Raw genomic sequence first — 20,407 nt, forward strand, 5'->3', positions numbered from 1 at the left:
CATTTCTTCCGAAGGGAGTAGGCAGCAGAATAAAATGTTGAGATGTGAGCAAAGAAACATCGAGGGGCGGCTTTACATTATCTTCCTGAAGTCACCACGGGGCATTTATCCCCCTTAAATACTGACTGAGCCACTCCTCATTTGGGAGAGTTGAGAGTGGACAAGTGATGGGGACTGCAGTCAAGGCCCAGCTCTCCCAGCCTATGCAGCAACATAGGCTGTTCACTCCACTCTGACACATGCCATCCTGGCCCTACTTCTCTCTAGTTAGAGCCTGGCACAAGTGCACTGGCTACCTCTGGCCACAGGTCTTGGTCAATGCCCCCTTCCACATGGAAAACTCTCCATTCGCTTCTTTTAAAACATTTTATTCAATAATATATACTTTTAAAATAATAGTATATAACTTCCCACCATGCCATACACTGCCCCCATCCCATCTGTAGAGTCTGTGGTCAGCTAGTCCTTGGGGTTTGCTGGAGCAACAGGCAGCCATGGGATGGGTCAAGGGCACAAGGGAGCAATAGTAACCAACAACCATTTTTTGCATACCCTTCACATTTCCCATGCTTTCTGGGTCGGGAGGAAGTCAACAGGAAGCCAAAGGCATGTGAACCTTTTACATTCGGAAGTGAGGTCTGATTTACGGTGGTGGGCTGCCCTTCGGGTGCTCTAGTTCGTGCTCGCCAAGCCTGCCACCATTTTGTGTCTGCTCTCGGGACGTGATCTCTACACGCGTTAAGACGTTTGATTTGGTTCTTGTTCTGCTTATGGAAAAGTGGGAGGAACCGCAACAGACCTGGGGAGAGATGGGAGGAGGGGAAAGAGGGCATTAATCAATCTGAGCCAGAGTGAAAGGCAGGCCACCTGGGTCAGGGCTGGGGGACAGGGCACAAGCTTGTCTTCTCCACGCCACTTGCTGCATGAGCCCAGGCCTTGAAGTATCCTCTTCCTGCTCTTTGACTCCAGTAGAGGCAGCCACTGGCCTGGCCTTCTGGAAGGAACTCTGACCACATCATGTCACAATGAATTCTCCTACCCTGTCAGGTGCCGATGCAGATGTCCTGTGACCATCCTTCAAGCTAGATAACAGGTCCAGCCCCAGGATCGACTGAGAACCACTGAGTCTAGGAATCACATGACTTGTTATGCAGGGAAAGGGCTAAACCTACTATCACTGAAGGGCAGCAGGGGAGCTCAAATTTTCTTTCCTATTTTTATTTATTTTTTTTTAAAGATTTATTATTTACACAGTATTCTGTCCACACATGTGCCTGCCCACCAGAAGAAGCCACCAGATCTCATTACAGGTGGTTGTGAGCCACCATGTGGTTGCTGAGAATTGAACTCAGGACCTTCGGAAGAGCAAATAGTGCTCCTAACCTCTGAGCCATCTCTCCAACCCCTATTTTTATTTTTTTTAATATTTATTTACTTATTAAATACAGTGTTCTGCCTCCATATACACCTGCACATAAGAGGGCACCAGATCTCATTATAGATGGTTGTTAGTCACCATGTGGTTGCTGAGAATTGAACTCAGGACCCCTGGAAGAGCAGACAGTGCTCTTAACCTCTGAGCCATCTCTCAAGCCCAAGGGAGCTCAAATTTTCAACCCACCTCTACAGACAGCTAAGCTGTCTGGGCATGGCCTCCTTCCATACTCATCGTGGTAAGGCAGGTGCTTGAGAGGTCAGTGCCTGGATTCTAGAAGACCACGTGTAGAAAGCACTTGGCATCCAGTAAGCTGTCTCAATCACTGTGTAAAGCCCCCTTGGGGAAAGGATTTGCCCACTCATGTTATCCAAAGGTCCAATTTGGGGAAATCAGTGAGGGCAAAAACTCATGTGCACATAAGACCCCTACCTTTAGCCAAATGACAGCACAGGCCCACATTCACGTGCGCGCTGCAAGGGGTAGTAGGGGCAGATTGTCACAAATACCCAAGCCTGGGTCACAAGGTTAAAGTCATGTAACAAAAAAAGCCAGATCTGAGAACCAAGGGTCTTGAGTAACACCACTTCAGTCCCACTACTTAAAAAAAAAAAAAAAATCTGCACACCAAAGTGAAGGTCTTCAAAGCTCCAGGCTTATGCCCACCCCCGCCTCCAAATGCAAGCTAAGGTCCCCAGCAACAATTTGTCTCTTAATTGGGAAGGTCAGGCATTGTCAACATAAATTTTTATTTAGGAAAACAGGATTTGACATGGAACCACACGTCAGCCATCCAGGGCTACACGGAGGAACTGGGTTTGTAGTGTTCACTTGGAAAAGGCCACAACACAGGCAGTGTCGTTTTCCTGCAAACAGAAGGCTCCTTGGTTCTTGAAGATTATCCAAGCTTGCCACTGGATAGCAAGATCCTGTCCCAAATTCACCATTTAGAGCAAGAAGAACCAGCAAGTGAAAAACTGTTAATTTATTGATTCAAAGTTTTTGTTTTGTTAAAAAAAAAAAAATCCCCAATACATGCAGTTCAGGGTTAAGTGTCACATTTGTAGCACAGTTGTTGAGTCTTGACACAAATGTACTTTGCACCAGCTGCATAAACCAACCTTGCCAGCTTCTACAACAAAGACCACCCAAAGCACAAAAGCAATCTCTCCTGACCACCTCCCTTTCCCATCACCCCCAAGGTGGGGTTCACTTTTTAAAGGCAGGACACACTTCAGTTTTAATTTATTAAGCTCCCTAACAAACTCGGGTTCATGAATGTTCAAGAGAACCACTTGCTTTTGCTTTCAGAGGGGCTGGCATTGAGCACCACCTCCCCCAGCCCCTAGCTGCTAACTCCTGAGCCGGAGGGAGACTGTCCTTCCCTGTGGTGTCTGAGAATGGGAACTGGAGCTAAAGCAGAGTTAGCTGGGCTCCTGCACTGAGCTCAATGCACACACACACTCCCCATCGTTCCCACGTAGGTCTGCTGACACCTCAGCATGCTCCTGGAGAACCTAGACTGTTTCCCTGAGTAGGTGCAGACCCTGAGGCCCCTGACCACTCCCTCTCAAAGGCTATTGGACCCAAGCCTGGGGCAGTGTTCTGTCCAGGCGCCTGCAGCAGCTTCATCAGTGCCAGCTCTTCAAAGCCCACCCTCACATTTTCCTTCACCTGTCCTCCACAGCCACCTTCTCTAAGCCTTGGGGACTACCAGCTTCTCTCTCTCCACAGTCGGTCCGAGAATGCCTTACTTTCTACCAAGGACTCTCCACGTGATCTAAGCATGGCCATGTTAGAGGAGGGGCCACAAGGCCTGGCTGGGCACTCTGCTCTTCCAGATTAAGCCTCCATAAGACGTGCCCTCATTACACAGACAATGGCTTCTACCCAGCCACCTACAACAGGGACAGGAGCAGGTCAGCTGACTGGAGCCTGAAAGAACAAACCGCCACGAATGTACTCCTGAGTAGCACTCTTAGCATGGCTTTTAGCCCAGGAAACCTTGCGGCCATGCTCCCTGTGGATACCCAGGGGAGACAGTCCTGGAGCCGCTTCCCAGCACACCAGGTGCACGTGTGCTCTTGACCCCAGGCCTTCCTGAGATGACAGTGCAACACTACCCTGTTCCCCATGGGATTTTTTTTGCTTTTCATTAGGAATTAAGTCCTTGTCATAGGCACTTTAAATCTGTTATAAGGTAATGAAACAAATGAGAATTACTGAGATGGGTTAAAAAAATATTCACTGAAAAGGATACTAGGTGGGTAAATTTACTAGTTTAGTGTGAGTTAAAACCAGACTCCCACCTCTACTTACACACACCCTTTAAGATTCTCTGAACCCAGGCAAAAGAGGTCTACTAGACACCGCAATTTGGGAAAGACCAGCCTACGCATCTAGTCCAGACCCAGAGGGAGCAAGCATTTCAAGCCCAAGGGGAGAGAGGGGGGAAGAGAGATAAAGTGCAGACACTGCTGCATACAAAGGACATGTCATTCAAGGACCTCTCCCCCAGAGCATGCCAAAGGGGAGGGTCAGAGGAACATGGCCAACTCCTTCCCTAGTATCTCTGGAGGACCCAGGGCAAAGAGGTGGGATTTCTGCTCATTGAGACCCTCCAATAGGCTCTTGAACAACTTGAAGAGAGAGAAACATAGGTGATCAAGGAGATGGGGTTAGAGAACAGGAAAGGCATACAGTGACCTATACTCCTGACAGGCTGCCTGTAAGGGCACGTGAGAAGGCCCATGGTTACCCCCAACACTTGAGGTTTGCTACTTGACATGTTAACACAGGTTGTTGCGGCTATGTCATGTTTCTGATTCTCAGGAAGAACAAATGTATACATTGATACACAAAAGTTGCAACGCAAGGAGGCAGGATCTGTATGAAAACCTTAACTGAAGATTTAAGTCCTGGCTTTATAAAGGATCTTAAAAGAAGATTTTTAAAACTTTTATTTATTGGTGTGTGTTTACATGCCACTGCGCAGGTGTGGGAAGACGACAAATCATGGGAGCATGTTCTCCCTCTACCACGTAGGTTTTGGGGACTGAACTCAGGTCTCAGTCTTGGCAGGAAATGCCTTTACCTGCCATGTCACTGGCCCAAGATCTTACTTTTTACTCTATAAACTCAACTCCATACTATCAAGAGAAGAGTCATATTTGCCTTTTAAGTTCCCACAGACCAAACGACAAGATAGAATCTGCATTTAGAAATGGACCTGCTACCAATACCAATACAAGTTTATTGGAATTTGGAATGTAAACAGATGTTTCAAACAACAATCTAACCTTATAAAAATGTATGGCATTATTAAATAGTTAATGAAGAAACCCTAAGTGTGATGCAGTAGATACCTCAAGCATGTTAGGTCCCCAGAGCTGAGGCATGGCTCTGCAGCCAGGGAGAGGGGCCTAGCTGGCAAACCATGTCAGTGACCAATCCCCCAAATGAAATCAGTCCTATTTAAAAAGACAAAAAAATCAAAAACAATACAAAAACAAAACACAAAATGTAGCTCTTTGCTAACGCAAAGGTTAGCACAGTGGGTCTATAAAGCTTTGACACTTGCTCCAGGAGCCCCACTTCCTCCCCCAAGCCCAGGCCATGCCTCTCCAGTCAGTTGCAGGAGTCACAGGACAGCCCTGTCCACAAGCCAGCACCTGCATGCCAGAGTCTTCTTTGACCTATCAAGGCCAGACCTGCTTTCACAGGGTTAAGAGGGAAGCCGGGTGGTCTGCCTTTTGCACCTGTTCGTCTTCCCTGAATAAATCATAGCATACCATTTTCCTCTTCTTTAAACTGCCTGAAGACCAGCCTTCCAGCTGTAGCTGTGGCTGTGAACAAAAACAGTCTTTGTTTTAGACTGGTGCACTAAAGTAGGTGCCCACACAAGGATGTGCAGAGAAATGCTGAGGTTTGCCTTACAAGGCCAGGGATAAAAAAGCTAAAATGAAAAAAGGCAACAAGATTCAATAGTTAGGCAAATCAATAAAGGTGAGCCCCAAGTTATGCACACAGCGTGGAGCTTCTAATGAGCCTGGGACCTGTTCATGGCATCTCAAGATTTACAGTGCCATCTCCTGACACCAAAGAGGACATGGTGAGAGTGACTGCAGCTTGCTTCCAAATGAATACACTTAGAAGAAAACTGCAGGAATGAGGTACATTTCCTGGAGAGCTCATGTCATAAAAAAATACGTAACACATGAATTTGTAAAAGAGCTTAAAAAAAATACTGTCACTGTTTTAATCCTTTTTTTCTCTCTCTTTTTTGTTTTGTTTTGTTTTTTTTTTTTTTTTGTAAATGAGGCTGGTGTGTCAGAATAGACTGCTGACTTTTGCTAAAACGTGAGCCTGAATTCTCACAGAAGAAAACCAGACCGCAATGGAATAGATAGGAAGTCAGATATTCAGAGCTTGTTGACAGAACAGGTTAATTCAACAGTGGTATCCTGTTAAACGCAGGTACGTGTACAACAACTCCAAGCTTCTCATCTCCCATGCATTCCAAAGGGAGAGTCCCCTCAGAGCCTGAACTATGCGCTCTGCCACACTGCACAGCGCGGCTCCCTGCAGACTAGTACTGGGGAGTTTCTTGCTTTTGACAGACTTTAGGTCTTTACTCTTCTTTGCCTTTAGAAGGAATGGTTAGAATTTCTTTTATCACACTGTAGTTTCCTTCAAGTTTGTGTTTGGTTGGTTTATTGGCAAGCATCAGTGCTGCATTACCGTCGATTCCCCAGGTTTCATCGTGCTGTGGTGAGACCACTGGAAAGCACAGCGTTCTCTGGGCAAGGCTGCGACTGCTCCTTCACTACTGGGTCTGCAAGAGAGGAGCACAGGTTCCCCACGTCAGGACGGGCATAGTCACCTGCCTCACCTTCCACATGCACTAAGACAGACATGCATGTGGACCTCAGGCCACACAAAACCAGGCACTATGACAGGACCAGGAAATGATTACTCATTTTTTTGCCCTCAAAGCAGGAGATAGAAGCCATAGCCTCACGGATGCCAGGCGATCAATCTACCTCCAAGTCATTTCCTCAACTCCTACTGAAAGTTTTATTTTGGGGTAAAGTTTTGCTAAGCTGCTCACACTAGCCCTGAACTCTCACTCTTCCTCAGCCTTAGCTGCCAGCTCAGCCAAAGTGGCCCCATGCCCACTGGGGAATTATTTTGGACACAATTCTACTTACTTAGAATACAGACCCAACTGCTGAAAAGCACAGAAACCCTAACTTACCATTATTCAAAATTAACACCGATTTCTTCTTTGAGTACCAACATCATACCCAGCCCTAAATTCTTTAAAGCACATACAATGATAAGCACCTTATGTAAAGGTGAGTGCCAATGGCAGTCTATCAGTTTTAAGCAGCAGTGAAATATGCAGTTTGTTTAGAAAAGCCATCAAATAACGAATTATGGGAGACATTCACCAGGCTGTTTTTGTTATTACTTGAGACAGAGTATTACTATATACCCTACATGGCCTCAAACTTGCAATCCTTATGCATTTGCCTTATGAATTTACACCTGTATCGCTTTGTATTTTACTGAGTTTTGGTTATTTATTTATTTACTTATTTTTGAAACAGGGTTTCTCTGTGTAGCCTTGGCTGTGCTGGACTCGATTTGTAGACCAGGCTGACCTCGAACATTACAGGCGTGCGTCATCAGTCCTGGCTTTTATTGAGTTTGTTTTTTTTGTTTGTTTGTTTGTTTTTTGTTTTTTGTTTTGTTTTGTTTTTGAGAGTCTTTGTGTGTAGCCCTGGCTGGTCTCAAATTCTTGGATCTATCTAGATTAAAGTTATGTGTCAGTACACTTGGCTATTGTTTTTGTTTTTTGTTTTTTGTTTTTAAAGATAGTCTTACTATGTAACCCAGGCTGGCCTCGAGATCTGACTACCTCCACTTCCTGAGTGGTTGGTTTAAAAGTATGTGCCATCACTCTGGGCTATACCAGTATCCTTAAAGTGGCCTGCCTTGCAGAGTGAACACAACTCTCTGTGTTGGAAATTAGAAAGCAGACAACTGAATGTCGCCTGTCTAAGGCACAGAAGGCTAAAAGAGAAGACCCTTTACATTTTTTTGTCACTTTAAACTTCTGCCCTAAGTTCAAGACTATAGTAATATCTTTCATATTAATTAATATTATTAGGAATTCATTAAACTCCAGAGGTAAAAAGGAAAGGAAAATAATACAGTAGTCAAACAACAGACAAATCCCTCTGGAAGTAAGTTCACCTTGATGCAAAGTGAAGAGTCAAGTCACGTCTTCCTTTCTCAGCCTCTTTCATGACTAGACTAAGCTATCGCTTTCAACGACACCAGTCAAGTGTATATGAAACTTTCAGTGGGAAGAACTACACGCCCTTAAACCATAAGCAAGTACAAGTACACACATGTGCTCAGACATCAGAATCCAGCTGTGATACCTGGCTGCTCTCTCACCTCAGATCCCTCTTATTCACATACTGCTTTCTTTAGAAACACATTGGGGTAATCTAACTACTTTTCACTATGTGTGTTTTTTTTTTTAATTGAGTTTTCAAAAAGATTTATGTATTTATTATGTTTATAGTGTTCTGCCTGCATGTGTACCTGGCAGGCCAGAAGAGGGCACCAGATCTCATCATAGACTGTTGCGAGCCACCATGTGGTTGCTGGGAATTGAACTCAGGACCTCTGGAAAAGCAGCCATTACTCTTAACCTCTGAACCATTTCTCCAGCTCCAGTTTTTTATTTTTATATTTATTTATTTCAGTTTTTTTGGAGGCAGGGTTTCTGTGTAACATAACCCTGGCTGTCCTGGACTCACTCTGCAGACCAGGCTGACCTTGAACTCACAGGGATCCACTTGTCTCTGCTTCTCAAGTATTGGGATTAAAGGTATGTGTCACCACACCCGACCTTATTACTTTTTTTAAATGGGAAAAAAAAAAAAAAATCTTTGATTAGGTTTTAAACTGTGGCCTCAGAGATCTAGAATGAATAAAATTTGAAGCAAATATCTAGTGTTCTGACTGAGCTCAAAGATAAAGGGGTGGTATGGTAGCGCACGCCTTTACTCCCAGCACTCTGGGAGGCAGAGGCAGGTGGATCGCTGTGAGTTCAAGGCCAGCGTGGTCTACAAAGCGAGTCCAGGACAGCTAAGGCTATACAGAGAAACCCTGTCTTGAAAAACCAAAAACAAACAAAAAAGGACGACAGTTTTGCTTTTTAATAACTCACAGAAGTATGGGTGCTCCATGGCCTCTTTGGCGGTCAATCTCTGTTGATGGTCATACCGCAGGAGCTTGTCAAGAAGATCTAGGGCTTCAGGGCTGACAAGGTGTCTGTTCTCACTATGGATAAAATTTTCCCAGCGCTTCCGTGAATGTCTAAAAAAAACAAAACAAAACAAAAACCACAAAAAACAAAAACAAACAAACAAACAAAAAAACAGCAAACCATTACTATTCTGAGACTAAACACCAAGAACAACTGTCCTTTGCTCGGCCCAGCATCACCCACCTTAGACCAGTGCATTCACACTGTGAAGCAGCTGAAGCTCATTCTTACTTTAAACAGGCCGCACACCCACCCCCTGAGCCCCAGTTATAACCATGGCAAACTGACACAAACCACTCAGCCATTAAATAAGCAAGACCTGTTTAAAACATCTACAACTGAGAGAATTTGCTCAATTTTTCTGGATTCTCCTTCTTTTTTTTTTTTCAAGACAAGGGTTTCTCTGTGTAGCCTTGGCTGTCCTAGACTCACTTTGTAGACCAGGCTGGCCTCGAACTCACAGCGATCCACCTGCCCCTGCCTCCCAAGCACTGTGATTAAAGGTGTGCGCCACCACGCCCAGCTTCTGGGTTATTCTTATGCTTCAGTCTTTTCACCAATTGTATGGCCTGATGATGACTAAATAATGGTGGGTCAGTAGATACATTTAGCAGGCTAGTTTTAGAAAGAAGTGGTTTTATAAAGTGCTGAAGACCAGCAGCCAAACATTTACTTTTAGCATACTGCATTGAAGCTGGGCATGGTGGTACACACCTACAATGCTAGCATTCAGGTTGAGGCCAGCCAGGGCTACATAGTAAGACCTTGTCAAACCAACAAACAAAACAAAACAAACAAAACCAATCCCTAAATCATAAGCACATGGACTGTACCTGAAAATTCAGTATGCCTTAATATTTATTATAAAACTGATTTGAGAAAATAAGCTGTTCTGTTTTTTCCTTTTTTAAGATTTATTTATTTATTATGCATAGAGTGCTCTGCCTGAATGTAGGCCTGCAGGCCAGAAGAGGGCATCAAATCACATTACAGATGGTTATGAGCGACCGTGCTCAGTGCTCTTAACCTCTGAGCCATCCCTCCAGCCCCCCCCCCCTTTAAGCTACTCATTTCTTATTTGAAGAAGCATAGTTTCTTGAGATGTGTCATAAAATAAGCATATGCAGGGCTGGGGAGATGGCTCAGTGGTTAAGAGCACCAGCTGCTCTTCCAGGGAACTGAGGTTCAGTTGCCAGCATCCACATGGTGGCTCTTAACCACCTGTAACTCCAATTTTAGAATAGCCCATTTCTGGCTCTGCAGACACCAAGCATACACGCATGATACACACAGGTAAAACATGCTTACATAATAAACGAAAAAAAAAACAATTTACAAAAATTAACCACATGATGGGGCTGGAGAGATGGCTCAATGGTTAAGAGGACTGTCTGCTCTTCCAAAGGACTCAGGCTCAATTCCCAGCACCTATATAGCAGCTCACAACTGTCTGTCACTGCAGTTCTAATGGATCTGACACCCTCACACGAATGTACGTAAAATAAAATTAAACAAATTTTTAAAAAATTAAGCATATGCTTTAACCAAACAAACTTTGTTTTTTCAAAAACAAAAATATGATTGTTTTCCATTTGTTTCCACAGAATCTATTTCATGATTGCCAGGCTAGTTTCAAACTCAATAATCCTCTTGCCTCAGCCTTCCAGGCATTATGATTAGAGACATGCATGTCCATACATGGCTTATTTTCCACTTTCTTTTTAAATATCTGCCAAGATCTTTTTTTTTTTTTTTTTTTTAAAGATTTATTTATTTATTAGTTATACAGTATTCTGCCCATACACCAGAAGAGGGCACCAGATCTCATTATAGATGGTTGTAAGCCACCATGTGGTTGCTGGGAACTGAACTCAGAATCTTTGGAAAAACAGCCAGTCCTCTTAACCTCTGAGCCATCTCTCCAGCCCCTTAAAAAAAAAAAAAAAAAAAAAAAAAAAAGATTTATTTATTTTAGTGTTCTGCCTCCATGTAATACATACAGGCCAGAAGAGGGCAGTAGATCTCATTACAGATGGTTGTGAGGCACCATGTGGTTGCTGGGAATTGAACTCAGGACCTCTGGAAGAGCAGACAGTGCTCTTAACCGCTGAGCCATCTCTCCAGCCCCTTATTTTCCCACTCTTTCTATTGATAAATAGGAGTCCTATTGGGAAGTCAAGGCAGGTAGATCTCTGAGTTCAAGACCAGCTGAGAGCCCAGCATGGTGTCTGGTGGCACATGCCTGTAATCTCAGCACTTGAAAAGCAGAGGCAGGTGGATCTCTGTGAGCTCAAGGCTTGGACTACAAAGAGAGTTCCAGGACAGCCAGGGCTACACAGAGAAACCCTGTCTAGAAAAACAAGAACAAAAACAAAAGATCAGCTCTGGTATACATAGCAAGCGAGACTGCCTCAACAAACAAAAACACTGATGTAAGAAAAGGGAAAGAAATTGGATTTTGTCTAACCTCTCAACTTCTGAAATAGAGCAAGGTGCACCATCCCTCCCTCCATCTCATCTCTTCCTTACTTACTGTCCCAAGATGTCATTGAAGTGTGGATCTAGGTCTATGTGGTACTTCTTCAGGTACCCATACAGCTCATCTGTCCCCAGAACCTTGGCAATGCGAACAAGCTGAAACATAAAACAAGCTGACCAAACCACCAAGCACAGAGCTTCTCCGTGAGCCTGTGAGGACACTGCACTGGACTTGACAATCAGGAGACTCCACGCTATTCAAATCTCTAAGGACTTAATGGAGACCTGAGTCTAGGATAAACAGAGACTTGAGGACACAAGGCTCGAAGGAATGCAAGTTTCTAAACTGATTTTTAAGGGGTTACAATAATTTAGATGCTAACATCTTTGGGGACAGTGTGATCAAATGACTAGAATATGACAAAGAGGTGCCTTATTTCTTACACCCATCTTGAAAGTTCAGCACAGACAGCATTATCTGTGTCTGCATGCTTGGGGACCTCACGAGCACAGACACGATTCTGAACAAATCTTCAACTTACACAGCAGCCCATGTGCAGTGAGTGGCACTCCATGGCTTATGGGAGAGAATCCCTGTCTCAGATGCTACTTTCCCAGCATTTGTGAAAAGTCACATGGGCCAAATCTGCTCACCTGGTCATAGTTGTCCTGCCCATGGAAAAATGGCTCCTTCCGGAATATCATGCTTGCTAACATACAGCCCAAGCTCCACATATCCAAGCTGTAATCGTACATCTGAAGGCAGCAAGGATGGCCAGTTAGTCAAGGGTGCTTCCAAGTCTCTAGTACTCATTACCTCTGAAGGTCAGCTCTTATTTTTGAGGCACCAGGGCCTAACACATATTAGGCCGGCACTCCACTACCAAGGACCATTCTCAACCTTTTTGCAGTTACTTTATAACTAAGTCACTCCTTTCCCTTAGAAAAAAGAAAAAAGGGAGCAAGAGGCTCAGCTGGCAAGACAAGTGCTGAAGGACTGCCAACGCTAACAACCTCACCCTGGTCCCCAGAACCATCTGGTAGAGAGAACTAACTTCCACAAGCTGTCTTCTGACCTCACATGTGGGCTGTGGCACAAGTATGCTTAGACACACACACACAAAATAATGAATTTTAAAAATGTAGCTAAGAAAAACCTCTTGCATAGTATAACTAGGTTTTGAATGTATCCAAAGTGACTCCACAGTAAACGAGGAAAATCCCTAAGAAAATGTAAGAATAGCTCAGAGCAGCTTCACTGACACGATCACCTGATAGTCCACAAGGAGCTCTGGTCCCTTGAAGTACCTCGAGGCCACTCGGACATTGTACTCCTGAGCAGGATGATAGAACTCTGCCAGACCCCAATCAATCAGTCGGAGCTGTGAGAAAGAGAAGACAGAACAGACCATGAAAGGTGCACTGGCAGATGTATTTGGTCACACATAGGGTAATCATGGAAGACCACACTTTAGCAAACGCAGATGAGGTCATTTTTGGAGCAGAGTACTTGAGATGTTTCTGAGTCTGTCCCTTTTAAGTTTCCTGGTCTCTTACTCGCTCCAGATCAACAGAGCTCAACCTTTTTTCTGCCTTCATTCACATGCTACTTACATGTGGAACACATTCCCCCATCACTCACAGCTCTTTACATGAACATCAGGAAATACTGAAGGACATGTGCATGGCCCACTCTAGGACAAAAGCACTGCTCTAACTGGGCATTAAGCTAACACTGGCTGTGACAGCCAGAGATGGAGAGACCCAAGTGTATTTTTTTAGGGCAAGTTGGAATAGCCTAATGTTCATGAAGAAGTGAAATGAAACCACTACTGTAGTTTCTTCCTGAGGCCCTTTGAATACTAAAACCAAAGTAAAACCAGTGACCATAGTCAAGGTCACCGTGTAATTTCCTGGTAGGAACCAATATTGGAGACTAGTGAAGTCACAGTAATGCAGTCTACTGAAGGAATCAGCACGGTCTACAGACACCATAATGCTACTGGACAATGTTTAGGTCTTCCCTAAGCCTTCAGCAAAGGTCTGATGCTGCCTGGCCGGATTGGTACCTTTTTTTGTTGGTGATCTATCATGACATTGTGAGGTTTCACATCCCTGTGCATGATTCCCTTGCTGTGGCAGTAATCCAGAGCCTAGTAGGTAAGAAAGCACAGAGAACAGTAAGCAAACCCTCTACCACCCCCAACGCAAAAAACACATTTTAATTATTTGTGACACCTTAACTTGAATAGTCTCAAAAAGGGCAGTTTACTGCCTTTAAGAAAAGAGAAAAATATGCTCTCTGTGGTCACTACAGCGGGCAGCAAGCAGTAAGGGGGCTGTCGATTGTCAAGCCGAAGGTTATTTCTAAAAAGAGAGAATGAGAAGCCAGAGTATGGGACCTCAGAACGTATGTGGGCGTCAAGAACGACATCCTAATATGTTTGTTTGTTTGTGAGGCAGGGTCTCCCTGTGTAGCCTTGGCTGTCCTGGACTCACTTTGTAGACCAGGCTGGCCTCAAACTCACATTTACTTGCCTCTGCCTCCAGAGTGCTGGGATTATAGTTGTGTGCCACTGTGCCGGGCATAAAGTATCTTTAAACAAGGCAGACTTAAGCATGTGAATTTTCTAGATTAAGAAGCATTTACATTTTCTTTAAACATAAGACCTGACCAGAATCGTTACTATTCTGAGAGAAAACCACTTCCTGTAATAGAATCAATATAAAAGGTTTTTATGTTTTGAAAGCCGGTAAATTAAAAGCTCTATAACCATTGCCACCACACTTTAGAGCCCATGCCACGTGACTCCCAGCCACTGGTGGATCTGCCTTCTGTTCTAGAGACACTGGACATTCTAATAGCATAGTCTTTTATCCACTTTCTTTCACTGAGCTTATTTTTGAGATTGAATCATTTTATGAACTTTTTAGTGTATTGCACTTGGGTTGTTTCTACTTTCAGCTGCTAAGAAGAATGCTTCATATGGAAGTCTTTTGGGGGATAGGCATCCATTTACCATGGGTTGATTTTTAGGGGCAGAAGTGCCTTGGTTGCTGTATGGTCACTTTCTAAGAAGCTGCCTGTTTTTCAAGTCCAACACATGATGGTTCCAGTTTCTCCACATTCTTGCCAATACTTGTTCCTTTTTAAAATTATAGCTATCCAGGTGGGTTAAAGTGGTGTCTCAGTGTGTTTCTCATTTGCGTTTCCTTATTAGTGATGAAACAAATTATCTGTCATGTATTGGTCATTCTATATACTGCCTTTGAAGAAATATTGATTTAAATATTTTATCTTTAAATTTGTATTAATATGCCTTTTTCATTTTTATTGTTACACAGCTCAGTCAGGGTTCCCTCCTCTATTCTCTCAGCACCCAGACTGGCCTCAAGGCTGATATCCTCCTGCCTCAGACTCCTGAGTGTTGGGATTATAGGCATGTTTATCCAGCTTTTCATAATCTGCGCGCGCGCATACACACACACACACACACATACCATATTTGTGAACCCCAAAGTTAGAACCTTTGGTTTAAAAAGCACTAAAAGCCTCAAAAGGCTGGAATATTCCTCGTGTGGAGGCTATCTTGTATTGAAGAATGTTTAACAGAATACCTGACACCTACTTAAGAATGAGCTGTGCTACTCCAGCTATAAAAAACAAAAATGATTGTAGATATCAAGTTACTTCCTGGTTGGTTAACAGCAGCAGACTAAGGAGGGCACTGTACCAGGCATCTTTATGTTGAAGGTGTATTTAAACACAGGCTCATCAGCATGCCAAAAATTGCTCCCTTAGGGCTGGAGAGATGGCTCAGAGGTTAAGAACACTGACTGCTTTCCAAAGGTCGGGAGTTCAATTCCCAGCACTCACATGGTGGCTCACAGCCATCTGTAATGTAATCTGATGCCCTCCTCTGGCCTGTGGGTGTACATGCAGGCACAACACTATACACATAACAATAAATAAATCTTTTTGGAGAATGGGGACAGAGGTGAGATATTATCTCCAAAGAAGGAAATACTAGAGGGAAAGGGGCCTAAGAACACTTTCTGAACATCCATAATCTCTCTACCAGCCTTGTCCTTTTTTTTTTTTTTTTTTTTTTTTTTTGCAGCAAAGTTAACAAAAATCTATGGCTGTGCTTTGTAGTACAATGGCTACCAGCTAGGCAAGGCCACAAAGTAAGTACTTGGTATGTGACCAGTACCACATGGATAGAGAATAGAATTCTTAGTTTACTTGGCTATCATAGATCTAAGGACATCTGTCTGGAGGTTTTACACATGTAAAATCTAATACTACGGAAACTTAAGATTTATTTACTTTACCTGTGTTCTACTTCCATTCTTTGTTTTGCTTTACAATAGTTGTACCAAGATTCCAATGTGCTGTTGTGCCTTCTTTCAACTGGTATTTGTTTAAGCAACATTTTATAGTTCCCACCCATAAAGTTTTCTTATCAAACTAGGGTCCACAAAGGCATACCCACCAAAATCTGAAGCAGACCACACAAAGCCTGTAGGGGAGGGGTGTGGGGTAGGTGGGTGGGGTGGTCACTGAGCAGTCACATATAGCCTTCAGCCTCAGGTTCTTCTACATTTTCAGTGAGGTTAAATATTTCTTGTTTCCTACTTCTATTTTTCCTTTCTATAAGAGAAAATGTTGACTTCTGCCATTTTACCTAGTCTATGTCCAAGATTGAATTTGGGCAATACTGGGATGTAAAAAATTTGTGATGAAACCAGAGGCCGAGGCAAAAATACAGACAGACAGACAGACAGAGGTGATTAATTCTTCCCAGGTCCACTGGCCAGACTCCCTGTGCGTTACTAACATGCCTTTAGATTCCCTGAGGAGATACTTCAGTTCTACAATCTGCTACAGTTTCTGATTATTGGCACAAAAGATGCATTTTCAATCATCAATTGGGATTCTTTGCCTCATTAGCAGGAAGAGCTAGATCACTCCTGCCACTAGGCAGCGGCATGGCCACCAGCTCTGAGTACAGATATGCTGGGTTTTGTCTTCATTAGCTGGTGCTAGCTAAAAACATGCAAGACCTGAATGAACACTGACTTAAATGAGTGAGCACTTGCAAGAAGTGGACAGTGGCTCTCACAGGTGGCTTTCTGGGAGACCTCTAGGAAAGGAACAGCCTCCAGTTCACTGCACTGCACACTTCTCTCTGCCCTTCTAGTCTGGAGAAGACACAGGAAAGGTGGACCTGATCAAGCTTAGTCTAGCCTTACCAACAAAAAGGACGCTCAACAGACACAAGTGAATGCTAAGTCCACCACTTTGGCTCCAGCAACAGGCAGACCACTCAAATACAATTTTAAATAAGTCATTCATTTCATGGAGCTTGTTCTGCACACTTCCATTCCCTAAGGCTAGCCTTGCTTCAACCAGGTAATTTGTTCAAGTAATGTTCAGAGTTCCCATACAAACCTCATTTTGGTAATTTTCTTTCTTTCTTGGAATTTTCTTAATTGAGGTGCACAAGCACTAGCACTCTGTCATCTCCCCACCCGTTTCTTAATACTTTGAGCTCTCAGAGATCCACCTGCCTCTAGCTCCCAAATGCTGGGATTTAAAGTCATGTGCTCTCTGCTATGCCTGGCCAATTCTGTGTTTATGATGCACTTCTGGGGGTGTTCACAGTTGTTAAGTGCTCAGTGAGCCATTAACCTGAAAAAATATATGCAGCCCTTTCAGAATGCTTTACTCCAGGGTTTGCCAAGACAAATGAGAACATCCTTCGCCAATTGATAATGCTTCCATTTTTACAGTACTTGGTCTTTGTAAGTCACTCCACCATTCACTTCTCCCTGGACTAAGCTAGTCAGTGCTTGGAGGTGAGAGGTAGAAATTCTCATACAAGAAAGGGATGCTAAAAGACAGTTTGAAACAAACAAAAAAGGCTGCAAATGTCTGCTGATTATGTACATAGCCTTCTAGGTGACTTTCCCATCAAGAAATAATAATGGCCAGGTGGTAGTGGTGCTTGCCTTTAATCCCAGCAGTAGGGAGGTGGGGGTAGAGGTAGGCAGATCTGAGTTTGAGGCCAGCCTGGAACCTGATCTACATATCTAGCTCCAGGACTGCCAGGGCTACACAGAGAAACCGTCTTGAAACACCAAAAATGAAAGAAAAAAGGAAATAATAATAATTTTATTTTCTTACTCTTTGAAGTAAAGGGCTGGCTACAGGACTGACTTTGGCAAACTAGTCTATGCCAGGTTGCAGTGTTTACACACTGAGGTTTACATTCTTTTACTGTTATTCAAAAGACAGAAGTCAACTATTCCAGCAACCCCACCCACATCACAGAAGTGTGAATGAGGCCAAGCCAGACTATCTTGTCTTAGTCGGGCAGACTTGAATCTAAAAAAAGTTACCAGGCTAACTCATGAAATTATGAGAAGTGAAAGCCATTTTTAGAAAGTCCTTAAGTCTGAGGTGACTTGTTGTACAGAGAAGACTAGGATTAATTAACTGGCAAAGAAAAAAAAAATACAACTGCCAAAAAGGGCCACCGGTGTGTGTGTGAGCTTTGTATAATGGCCCTACAGCCCTCACTGGCCAGTCTTCCCAGTTTTATTGAAAATCTGTGAGGTCTCATAGAATTCTCTGGGTATTAAGAAATATTCTGCTTGAATTCTCTATCTTTTCAAAAACTTCTTAAAGAAATGAGCCTGAAAAAAAAAAAAATGCACCATCAACAAATGCTACTTACTTTAAGTAGTTCATACATATAAAACCGGATATCAAAGTCAGTCAGGATCTGGTAGAGTTGCTGAAATTTCAGAAAACAGAAAAGTTAATTCAGTCTGATCGTATTCTACTCTTCTAAACGCTGGCTTTCCTCTGTAAACTTAGTGCTTAAGTTCCCATGGACACCCACGACTTCACTGCCTGATCTGGGATGGCAAAGATGAGGAGTCCAACACCTCTGCCTTCAGTGGAGAGGGAAGGAGTTCTGGAGAACAAATCCCTCAGCCAGTTTTCAGCTTTGCTACTTAATGTTACATAGTTCTTTTTTGTTTGTTTGTTTTGGTTTTTTGGGACAGGGTTTCTCTGCAGCCTTAGCTGTCCTGGACTGGCTTTGTAGACCAGGCTGGCCTTGAATTCACAGCCATCCGCCTGCCTCTGCCTCTGAAGTACTAGGATTAAAGGCGTGTGCAACCACCACGCCCGGCTATGTTACACAGTTCTAATAACCACGGCCACACTGCTGAAGTCCAAGCCGTCTGTCCATATTCTACGGCACACCAACTAAGTCCACCCAGTACCTAGCAACGCCTCCAGAGGATGTGGACTAGTGTTAGGGAAATGAAACAGTAGGAAATCGAGGGACATTTGAAGATGGCAAGAGACTTAAGAAAAAAAAAAAAAACTATGCCTCCTGTTCGCTACCAAACAATTCAAGGCTGAAAAAAATAATTTCACAGTCAAAACTAAATTTTTTTAAAAAAAGGAATAATGGAAACGGGCATTAAAAAACAAAACAAACAAACAAAACTGTCATTACTGATAATCCAAAGATACACCTCATGGGAATTTGAAATAAATTTCAATTTCTTGGAGCAGAGTACTAGGATCATGAAAGCACCACAACCCCAGCCAGATTCTATGCATCATCTTTGACAGCCAATCAATTCCAAGTAAGTTTCTCTCCCTGTCAAACAAGGCAATGTTTTCTATAAATAAAGTTAGTGGAAATGGCCTACAACTTTTCCTGTATTAGAAGCCTCACATATCATGCTCCAAGGAGCACAGAATGGATATACACTGTGATTCTATAAAGAGGAAAATAAAGCTGCTTATCTGCAAAAATGACAAAGAAACTAGTTTCCAAGAACAGTTATAGAGGAAGAGGCCACACCTCCCCTTCCCTCTAGGGAGTAATTTGCCTTTACAGCTAAGTAGGAATATGTAGCTCTAACAGCCTCAGACAGTGGCTGGCTCAGGCCTGCAAGCTGGTGTGTTGCTCGGGTCCAGCCCTGGAGGGGCTGAGTTGTACTCAAGCATACCCATTCACCATTCCTGCCAAGCAGTTTCAACTTCCTAATGACCAAACTCCAGGTTCCTGTCTTCCCAGCCCTGTGCTTCAGAGCAGGTTTCTTATCTAGTACATGGTCATATCTGACAGCCAGAATGTATACAGGCCTAAGCTTCAGATACCAACTTGAGTGTGAGAGAGATCAATAGCAAAGGTTGTGCTAAATTGAACCATGAACAGCCCAGAAAGACATTGGACCAAAATCCCAAACTCTCAGAGTGCTAGAATTTTTACTTCCAGAAAACCAACATGGGCGATTTTACTCGAAACTTAGTATGTAAAAGGCTTTTCCTGTGAGAGTATGTACTTATTATTGTATCAATCATTGTATAAAGAGCATGAGGCATAACAATAAATGTCCTTGGGCTGTCAACAAGGTATTTCCAACTATTTGAATCAGTACCAATTTAATGAATATGAAAGATATCACCTGCACAACAAAGCTTGGACCTATTCCATTACAAAGCCCCAAAAGGCTGGCTATCACTCACCCAGACCTCTCTTTTTTCAGGAGTTCTTGGTGGGAAAAGATTAAACTACATCTGGGTCAAGTTAATTCCTGGGCTTACTATAACTGAGGTCTCTCCAGGAGACCTCCAGGAAGCCGAGCTTCCTTTAATAGTTGTGTTACAATCTCTACACGCAGGCTCCTGGAACCACCCTCTCTGAGGACACCAACCTGTCTCTGACCCTCTACTGTCCCTTTCCAGTGCTTCTTTCCCAAACCATCCTATCAGCTTTCTACAAACAATGGTCTCTCCCTTTTATGAGCCCTAGGCCACGCTTTCCCTCTAAGGCAGTAGTTCTTGACCTTCCTAATGCTGTGACCCTTTAATATAGTTCCTCATGTTGCGATGACCCCCAACCATAATATTTCATTGCTACTGTAATTTTGCTGTTTTTCAATTTTTTTCAAATTTTTAATTTGTTCATTTTACATCCTGACTGTAGCCTCTCCCTTCCTATGTCCTCAGAAAGGGGAGCCCTCCTTTCTTATCATCTGCCCTCAGCCTATCAAGTCTCATCTGGACTGCCTGTACCCTCTTCTTTTGTGCCTTGGCAAGGCTGCCCCATCAA

General features: G+C 43.4%; 1 protein-coding gene across 2 annotated transcripts in view; it reads right to left on the bottom strand.

The window, feature by feature from the left end:
* Positions 1-361: 361 nt before the first annotated feature.
* Csnk2a2 (casein kinase 2 alpha 2) overlaps positions 362-20,407 on the bottom strand; it is a 41,992-nt gene continuing 21,946 nt past the window's right edge. Inside the window, exons 5-12 of one of the 2 annotated variants that reach the window (XM_051169279.1) lie at positions 18,005-18,064; positions 13,331-13,414; positions 12,533-12,643; positions 11,916-12,017; positions 11,317-11,417; positions 8,685-8,833; positions 6,176-6,269; positions 362-799 (exon numbers count right to left, since the gene is read on the bottom strand). In XM_051169279.1, coding sequence (XP_051025236.1) covers positions 6,193-6,269; positions 8,685-8,833; positions 11,317-11,417; positions 11,916-12,017; positions 12,533-12,643; positions 13,331-13,414; positions 18,005-18,064 — 684 coding nt within the window. In that variant the 3' untranslated portion in view covers positions 362-799; positions 6,176-6,192. Of the gene's footprint in view, positions 800-6,137; positions 6,270-8,684; positions 8,834-11,316; positions 11,418-11,915; positions 12,018-12,532; positions 12,644-13,330; positions 13,415-18,004; positions 18,065-20,407 lie in introns of those variants that run through there. The other variant, XM_051169278.1, reaches the window with a different exon arrangement.

The sequence above is a fragment of the Acomys russatus genome, chromosome 26 (assembly GCF_903995435.1).
Source record: "Acomys russatus chromosome 26, mAcoRus1.1, whole genome shotgun sequence".
NCBI lineage: Eukaryota > Metazoa > Chordata > Mammalia > Rodentia > Muridae > Acomys > Acomys russatus.